The sequence below is a fragment of the Solanum pennellii genome, chromosome 6 (assembly GCF_001406875.1).
Source record: "Solanum pennellii chromosome 6, SPENNV200".
NCBI lineage: Eukaryota > Viridiplantae > Streptophyta > Magnoliopsida > Solanales > Solanaceae > Solanum > Solanum pennellii.
In genome coordinates this window covers 38,603,518-38,613,217 of record NC_028642.1, presented here as the reverse complement: position 1 = coordinate 38,613,217, position 9,700 = coordinate 38,603,518, and the positions used below count along the sequence as shown (strand labels likewise).

The window sequence follows — 9,700 nt, the reverse complement described above, 5'->3', positions numbered from 1 at the left end:
AAATAACAAGTAGAATTATACTCTTTCCATTTTCTTTAATTGTTATGATGCATTTTAGAGTCAATTTGACGAACTTTCAAAGTTAAATTAAATTACATTAAAATGTTAGTTAAAGTTTATATTCAATTTTGATTGATTTTTAAAGTTAAATTAAATTATATTAAAATATTAGTCAAAGTTCATATCCAAATTGATTGATTTTCAAAGTTAAATTAAATTATATTAAAATATTAGTCAAAGTTCATACTCAATTTGCCTGATTTTCAAAGTTAAACTAAATTATACTAGAATATTAGTCAAAGTTCATACTCAATTAAACTAATTTCAAAGCTAAATTAAATTATATTAAAATGTTAGTCAAATTTCATACTGTTTGACTCTTATTTAGAAAATTGTAACAATTTAAAAGAAAGAAGGAAGTATATATATTATTACATCATAAATTTAATTTTTTTTAACTCAAAAATTTTAAAAGCTATTTAAATTAAGTTGACTTAAATGGTTTGTCCAGCTGTCTTGGTCCAACATTGATAAAATCTACTAAATCATCAACATTTACAAATTACATTAAAATACATTTATTATAGTATATATATATATGATGACATTAGAGACTATCCCAACTACATGTTGACAAAGAGCAAAACAATGTCACTTATAAATTAGGGGAAAAAAGTTTCTTCCTTCCTTCTCCACTTTGAAATTAGTGAACAAGGAGAGCCCAACTAGTATATACATAATATTTATATAAACCTTAGATTATTTTTTGTGAAATCCAAGATGGGAGAAGAGTACTTTGTAGAAAAAGAGAAAATGGAAGAAAATTTAGAAGAAGTGTCAAAAATCCACTTTGTTTTAATACATGGAATTAGTGGAGGTGGATGGTGTTGGTACAAAATCAAGTCACTTATGGAGATTTCAGGTTATAAAGTTACATGTCTTGACCTCAAAGGTGCTGGAATTCATCCTCATGATCCTACCACTATTATTTCCTTTGATGATTATAATCAACCTCTCATCAATTTCTTATCATCTTTGCCTCTAAATGAACAGGTTCGATCCTACGAATCTATTTAAATCTATTTTAAGGTAACACTGCGTACAACAGACTTATTAACACTTGTGCACATGATTAGGTAATTTTGGTAGGACACAGTGCTGGAGGACTTAGTGTCACAGATGCAACTCACAAATTTCCCAAAAAAGTGAGGATGGCAGTGTATATTGGAGCAACTATGTTGAGAAATGGATTTGTGACTGAACAAGATGTTAAAGATGTAAGTTATTACTTCTCCATCCTTGATCATGATCGTAATTGAGTCAAAATTGAGATTTGAAGTTTATGAATTTTGAATATTTCGTACGAGAAATCTATAGGTGGAGTGAGGGATGGTGAGATATGTTTGTATAAAAAGTTAAAAAGAAGAGAGGATATTTTGGCTGTTGTATAAGAAATCTGCGTCATCCGTGCAGGCTATACAAATAAAATTAGTACAAAATTGTCTATTTGTATAGTATAAGTCTCTTTCATATTATATATTTAAATGTAGCATTTGTGGCATTATCCGTCAGAATCTCTCTTCTTCTAGGCCTTGGCCCTGCCCTTTCCCTGCCTGTAAGAGCTCTTATTTGGGCTGCTTCTATGGCCTTATTACATCATCCTGTCCTACTACCTGGACTATTCTTCATTTATCAGTTTTTTAATAACCGTGTTAGGTTCAAGGTTAGACATATGAAAAAGAAAAATAAATTATTCAAGTATTTATTTTTGTTGAAATTTAAAATCTGATATCTCGTGATTTTCAATTAGCTTAGTTGATTACTATGCTACACCTGATCGGTGCTAGACTTTTTTTCTAATTTGACCCCTGTAAATATAATTTATAGTATTTGTTTCCTAGCTTTAGGGGCCCTTTGACCACGGAAACTACTCCTATTTCACACTATTATTATAAGCCTTTTGAGTTTGAAGTATATATTTTTTTGATTAATTATAGTGAACATTTCTATATTATGACTATTTTTTCTCTTGTATTTTAAGAAAAAACGCACTATACAATGAAAATCCTACACAAATATCAACGCATTAAGTGCGTAATTTATTTGTTTTTTTAAAACAAAAGATTTTTTTAAAATAAAAAATAAATTTCACAAAGAAGTATATATATATTTATTTTTAAAATTAGGAAAGGAAAATAAATACTTTGGGTGAAATTTTATCAGCGGTTTTGATTGAAAGGATAATGATATATATATCTATAATTAATAATAGAAATAAACGCCAGATATATAAGTAGTAATATTTTTCAGTTTGAACATGTTTAACTTTTTTTTGTAATTATAAACTATAAAGGCTATGTTTTCCCCATTGATATGTGAATTGATTAAGGCGTTTATTATCTTTGTTAAAACAGGGGATTCCAGATTTATCTGATTTTGGTGAAGCTATTGATGTATATGAGATGAGTTTTGGATTAGGAGTAGAGCAACCTCCAACGAGTGCAGTCATCAAGACAAGTTTACAACGCAAAATCATTTACCAAATGAGTCCAATCGAGGTATAAATACATTAGTTAGGATAATTCAACGGTTTCTCAACTAATTCTAATGAAATTATTGTTACAGGATTCAACATTAGCAGCAATGTTATTGCGTCCTGGACCAATTCAAGCTTTAGCTAGTGCTCGATTTAAAGAAGGGGAAGGTGCAGAGGAAGTGCCTAGAATGTACATAAGAACAGCGTATGATCGAGTGGTGAAGCCAGAACAGCAAGATGCAATGATTAAGAAATGGCCTCCAAAGAATGTGTACACATTGGAAAGTGATCATAGCCCATTCTTCTCTGCTCCACTCTTGTTAGTTGGATTGCTTAGTAAGGTGGCTTCTTCTATTGGCTGCAATACTGATTGACATACTCTCATCTCATATACTTCCAACTTGTATATACTATATATATATAGTGTGGTTTACTCTTCTTTGCAAAGGGGATTTAACTCCCTAAGTATTAATAGAATTGAACAATTGAAAGACAATAAATATTGAGCAATTAATAGGCTCAAAGTGTCAATGTGGTTATTTACTTGCATATGCGCAATGATAAACATGTGTAGTCAAGTTAAATTTATAAGAAACTGTTCAAGCTAAGCTTATCTACTACTTAACCCCTTGTTCACTCATTTTGTTTCTTCTCATTATAACATTAACACAAGTAATTTTTCAAGATGCTAATTGAACGAAGGCTTTAAAGTTTGAAAAATAAATCAATATATTTTCTTACAAACTTCATTCTTCTAGCTCTTTGAGATGCAAAATTGTTAATATTTTTATAATTATTTTCTTTTAATAATTCTGTTTCAATTGAAATATAATTAATCAATTTAATCTTCACTCGGGTCCTAAGAATCTTCTCCTAATAATTCTCTACTTTTTTATAATGGAAAACTACAATAAAAGAGTGATAATTGATAGTTCTCTTAATATATATATATTCTTACCTATGTTACACCAACAAGGCCCATTAGCTCAGTTGGTTAGAGCGTCGTGCTAATAACGCGAAGGTCGCAGGTTCGAGACCTGCATGGGCCAATTTTTTTCTTGATTCATGTACTCTGGTGAAAATTCAATTGGTAAATTAATAGACCCAAAAACGTTGTATTTTTTGTTTTATTATTTTGCTTAGAAGGTCAATATTAGTATTATTTTGTTATGTCCACTATTCTAAAAACAAATTCTCCACCAATATTTGATTAGCACAAAAATCCAATCGTCACAAATGTGTTGTTACATACCAAATTTGATTTCATTTAAAGAAACTATAAGAACATGTTAAGAGTTATCGAAAAAGGGTCCAAAATATCCTTGAAGTATTAAAAATAGTACAAAATTATCTTTCATCCACCTATTGGTTCCAAAATGTCTTTTCAATCACTTCTTTAATTGTTTTAAAATTAAACTCTTTAAAAAAAATTTAAAATACTTGGCTTTCAACTATTGGTTATAATTTAATTTATAAATCAACCCACTACCCACTCATTACTAACTAAACCCTAGGGCTGGGCATAAACACCGGAAAACCGAAACACCGTACCGAATCGAATTTTTTTGGTATTTCGGTTTCGGTTTTCGGTTCGGTATATGTTTTTGTATTTTTCGGTATTTCGGTTCGTTTTCGGTATGTGATTTTGTGTAATTCGGTATTTCGGTTTACCGAAATATATCATATTATAATATATATTTATATTATATTAATTATTAATATTAAATAATAAATATTATAATAAAAATAAAAAATTAATAAGTAAAAGACTTTTTGATATAACTATTTTAGCCCATTAAGCTGAAAATCAAACAAAAAAATTTGTAAATTTTTATAAAAGCCCAACTAAGCAGGCCCATTAAAAAAACCGAAATAACAAAACCGAACCGAAATAATAAAAACCAAACCGAACCGAAATATTTTGGTTCGGTATTCGGTACACAATTTACAAAAACCGAAAACCGAAAAAAAAACCCGAAACCGAACCGAAATACCGAATGCCCACCCCTACTAAACCCTACCCAATTAATAATCCAATTACAATATCAAAATCGTCATAAACACTACTAAAACACGATGAAATTATAGATTCCTGAAAATGACATTCAAAATTATTCGAGTCCGAATCGAAGCCCAATTAGATTTAGGTTGAGCCGCTTATTTAGGAGGACAATTTCAATAGGATTCTCTTTCAAGATTGTATTAGAAATTTATGATTAAAGATAAAGAAGTAATACATCCCAAATTAATTCATGCACTTTTTTTAAATATAATTTTATAAATATTTATGATTTATTTTAAAACCTTTAATATATTTTGAAAAAAAGTTACCTATGAAGTAACATCACATAATTGAGACGTAAGAATAATTAAGATGAACATAGTCAGACTTTTAAGTTTATTGGTAATTTTTATTTAGACACTTGAATGTATGATAATTTACTTCTCTAGATATTTTCGCCTCAAATTTTTAAAAACACTCAATTGACAGTAGCTTTTCTATTGTTGCATTAATAATGTGACGGGTTTATTAATTTGGAGGGGTTTAATTAGTAATGGGTGGGTAGTGGATTAATTTATAAATTATACTAATAAGATTATAACAAATAGTTGAACGCCACATATTTAAAAAAATATTTAAATAGTTTAAATATAAAACCGTTAAATAAGTGGTCAATTTTGAACCAAAAAATGGATGACAAGGGTATTTTGAACCCAATAGGTAGGTGAGAAGGATATTTTGAACCCAATAGGTGGATGAAGAATAATTTTATACCATTTACAATACTTTGAGAGTATTTTAGGCCCTTTTCCGAAAAGATATTATCAGATAAGAGTACACAATACTCAATTAATAAGTATTACCTCTTGCAAGCTTAGGTCTTCTAACCAAAAATTAGAAATTAGGAGTTACACATCCACAAAATTATTATTCCTCAAGATTGCTTTCAAAGAAGCAACTAATCATGTACATAAATACGGACCATGATATAATTATCATTATAATTCTACATGCCTAAAGCAGAACATTCATGTAATATACTTGCAAATAACCTTCCTCAACAATAATAAAATATCCAGTGAAATCCTACAAAAAGGTCTGAGAAAGATAAAATGTATGCAGACTTTACAAAAACAATAATAAAATAATTTGAAGCCAAACAAATGCCATCAGAAAACAAAATTGCCAACGTAGTATTAGGGAGAAATTGACAGATTTGATATATGGTTTTTAGGAGAAGCATATATTGATTTACTCACCTATCATAGATAATTTTAAAAGCATACTTGAATTGACTTATTTTAAGTGTTTTTAAGTTAAAATAACGTTAAGATAATTTTGTAATGTTTGAATAAAATAAAAATCTATATATTGTTAAGCATTTTTTTTACTAAAAAGATAGAAATAAACAAAAATCATAGTAAGTTAGTAGAATTCCTAACTTATGGCAGCCAAAAAGCTATAAGATGCACTACTTGAATCCGTCAAATGAGTGATTATCACGTCAATAGAAGTTGAGGCCACAAAAGAAAATTTTCTAGCCACTTTGCAAACTCTCATTGAAATTTGAATGCCATGATCACAATAATTAAAGAAGAGTCTTAAATAACATATTGTAAAATCAAGCTCAAATCACAATGTAAAAATAAAATGGAGAGGAACAACATAAGATTAAAAAAAAAAAAATTCAAAGTGTTTCTCAAGTATCTACAAGATCACAATATGAGTTTTTATACTTTTATTTTAGTGTTCACAGAAGCATACAAAAAGTTATCATAACATGATATTAATTACGAAGATCACGAGGGGATAAGATTACGAAGGTGTGAAATGTTAATATCTTAATAGTGAAAAATAATGGAGAATTTATTTCTAAAGTAGTGGACATCCACACTAACTAATTATTTCGTAATAGAATTAATAAGACTAAATTTTTAGGATGGTTTGAAGAATCATTACACCTGATTTAATTAGTATATTTTATTAAACTAGTTCTAGCTATCCTAACATGAAAAATACCATCTGTTGCCTTTTGTTGAAGAATAAATAATCAAAGCCATAATTAAATTGTGTCTTGAAAGATATTTTAAAATTAACTATCCCGTTAAATAAAATATTTTAGGTACATAAATTGTTCCTTAATATTCTATACAAACTAAAGGACAGTTTGGTGTATTGGGGCCTTAGTTTAGACTGGTAGTATGTATCATTAACTTTCATCAAATTGAACATTCCAATATCTTGAGCCATGATCAAGTTCTCTCATGATTGATGACTTGGAGAACGAGTTCGTTGAAGGCTCTGATACCATATTAGAACATGAAGAATACTTGCTCGAGAATAAATGATGCTTTCTAATTCATTATTCGATACAACATGAGAGGATATATTGGCATACAGAAATACATATAAACACACAACAATTAGGACTCCTAGCTACAAGTTATAACTCTGTTACTTGTGTTTGTAGCATTGGTCTAGCACGAGGAGAAGAGCTCGTGGTAGAACACTATCTAATTCAAGGACATATTTATTGCATTCGATCTCCAAAATCAATCGAAACTTTTTGGTTCATTCATGATAATGTGCATTGGATGGATCATTTGTTCGTTGAGGAAGATGTTGTCTCTCATTATAGATGTTTGATTTGCTCAATCATTTTAATCACTTCACCCATTGAAGGCCTCATGTCAGGCACCTTTGCTACACATAAAAGTGCAATTTGAAGCATATGCACCATCTCTTCTTGAATATTATGGTACTTCATCAGCACTGCATCAAAAACTTCAGCTGTCCATTCCTCTTTAACAACAGCTCGTACCCATCTAGGCAAATTGACTACGTCCTCGTGCCCTGGCAATGGCAGAGGAGATTTCCCAGTGAGCAACTCAAGAACCAACACTCCAAAGCTATAAACATCTGATTTTTGTGTGCCTTTTCGCGTTTCAATCACTTCTGGAGCATGGTAACCAACAGCCTTATTCTTGATGGATGTGTGATTCATTAAAGGGCTTAAGCCAAAATCAGAAATGCAACCATCTAAGTCCCTTGTAAGAAGTATGTTGGATGCTTTGATGTTTCCATGAGTAAATTTCACTCCGCCTTCAGAGTGGATATGAGCTATTCCTTTTGCTGCTCCAAGACAGACCTTCAACCTGGTATCCCAGTCTAGTCGAGTTCTTCCGTTACCTGCTATAACCAATATCATGTAAGAATAAAGCCCAAAACATCAATCATTAATAATCTGTAGCAAGTGATAGATGACACTACAGTGCAAATCAGAGTTGAACAATATATACCGTTAGTGACAGAGCTAGGATTTTCACTTAGGAGGTTCAAAATACGTAGAACTCATTGGAGGCTCAACATCTACTACTCGGCTATATGAATAAAAAGTGTAATTTTTTGTATACCATGCAAGGCTGTTGACAAGCTAACACTAGGCATATATTTATAAACAAGATCATGTAACAGTACGAAACAACTACTACTACTCGGCTATATGAATCACCACTGATCATGTCGCTCCATTTAAGCTAAGACCATGTAAGCATAAAGCCGAAATTGGAATAATTATCAATAGCATAATGTGCAGCAAACATGATCTGTGCTAACATGAAGTTTTATATAAGAAGAGTTAAGCAGCTTATACCATATAAGGCGGATGACAAACTACCATAAGGGACATATTCACAAACAAGAAGTTTCTCATCCTTTGAGTAATAACAAGCAAGAAATGGCACTATATTTGGGTGCCTTTTAATCTTTCCAACAATATCCATATGCTGTTCAAACTCCTTCTTAACAACCCTTACTTCCTTCAGCCTTTTCACAACTATCATCGATACCTCATCCAACGAAACTCTGTAAGCAGTTCCATAACTCCCTTTACCAAGAAAATCAGCAGAAGCACTTAACAGATCCTCAAGATCAAAGTTATAAGAGCACCCTTTAAAGAACGTTAGCTCGTTTTTTTCTGAATCTTGAACCCCATTTCCAAAGTCTTCCAACTTCTCATTCTTCTGTTCAACCATGCTTGTGTTATTATTAACCTTCTTGTTAATATAACAGAAGTAGATGAATAAAACAAGGAGAATAATCACACAAGGACCACCTATTGCAATTGCAATGATGATTTCATTACTATGTTTCTTAGAGTTGTCGCCTTTACGTAATGGAGATCTCGAAGAACAGCTACTCAAAGGTGTTCCACATAAATTAGAGTTCCCCACAAAAGAAGAAAGTGGGAACTTCCTAAGGGAATATGGAACTGATCCATTTAGCATGTTGTAGCTCAAATTCAAAAAACTCAACCTTGACACATCAAGATTGGGAATTGATCCGGATAATGAATTGAACTTTAGGTTCAACATGGAGAGTCGAGGCAAATTCTTGATCGTGGGGGGAATTTGTCCGGTAAAAGAGTTGAAGGAGAGATCTATAACACCAAGTGTTGATGAAAAGGAAACAGGAATATCACCAGAGAAGTTATTATGTTGAAGGTAGATAGAGTAAAGAGAAGGGATTGAAAGGATATCAGAAGGAAGATTTCCATTTAGATTGTTTGCTCTTAAGTTAAGGACTTGAAGAGCATCTAGTTTGCCAATGCTGTTGGCTGGGATATGGCCAGTAAGTCCAACACCAGGCAGATGAATTGCAACGACTCGCGTTCCATCTTTGTTGCAAGTTATCCCAATCCAAGAATTGCATATTGACAAAGCAGAGTTCCAGTTGAGTTTGCTAAGATGTGGGATAGATACAGCAAATTGAAGTAGAGCATGTTTGTCAGAATCAAGATTAGCAATAATATGAGGAAGAATTGCTAGCAAGGATAGAAGAAAGAAGATAGTTGCGCGTAAATCTTGTAGTTTCATTATCATTTACTACTCAGGCTATGCAAATAATGCGCGATTATGAAGAAAAATCAGTTGGTTCCTCTTGTGAAAAACAGACTAAGTCATTGTGTTAGGAATGTTAATCAGTCTACACAAGATGTTTAGTGAAATGATTTAAGACCTGATCAATTTTAAAATGTAAGCACTGGAAATTTATTGATTGATTATTGAGAATGCAAGAGGCAAGCCAGAACTAAACCTTATGATAATTAGTCTTTTAAATATTTGGATCATAAGTACAGTTGGCTATAGGAAAAATTATACTAA

The 9,700-nt window shown here is 31.1% G+C and overlaps 2 protein-coding genes and 1 non-coding gene across 3 annotated transcripts; 2 read left to right on the top strand and 1 right to left on the bottom strand.

Annotated features, from left to right (window-relative positions):
* The first annotated feature begins 568 nt into the window (after nucleotides 1-568).
* Nucleotides 569-3,144, top strand: LOC107021312 (methylesterase 17). The gene is made up of 4 exons (XM_015221950.2): nucleotides 569-1,053; nucleotides 1,137-1,277; nucleotides 2,415-2,558; nucleotides 2,626-3,144. Exons 1-4 carry the CDS (start codon nucleotides 781-783, stop codon nucleotides 2,908-2,910), a joined length of 843 nt encoding a protein of 280 aa, XP_015077436.1. The 5' UTR covers nucleotides 569-780; the 3' UTR covers nucleotides 2,911-3,144.
* Nucleotides 3,145-3,511: 367 nt separating this feature from the next.
* TRNAI-AAU lies at nucleotides 3,512-3,585 on the top strand. The gene has a single exon. It is a non-coding gene; the product is annotated as a tRNA-Ile (tRNA).
* A 3,287-nt stretch (nucleotides 3,586-6,872) lies between these two features.
* LOC107022844 (probable inactive receptor kinase At5g58300) lies at nucleotides 6,873-9,475 on the bottom strand. The gene is made up of 2 exons (XM_015223423.2): nucleotides 8,191-9,475; nucleotides 6,873-7,730 (listed from the first exon to the last, which is right to left on the bottom strand). Exons 1-2 carry the CDS (start codon nucleotides 9,416-9,418, stop codon nucleotides 7,171-7,173), a joined length of 1,788 nt encoding a protein of 595 aa, XP_015078909.2. The 5' UTR covers nucleotides 9,419-9,475; the 3' UTR covers nucleotides 6,873-7,170.
* Between the last annotated feature and the right edge of the window lie 225 nt (nucleotides 9,476-9,700).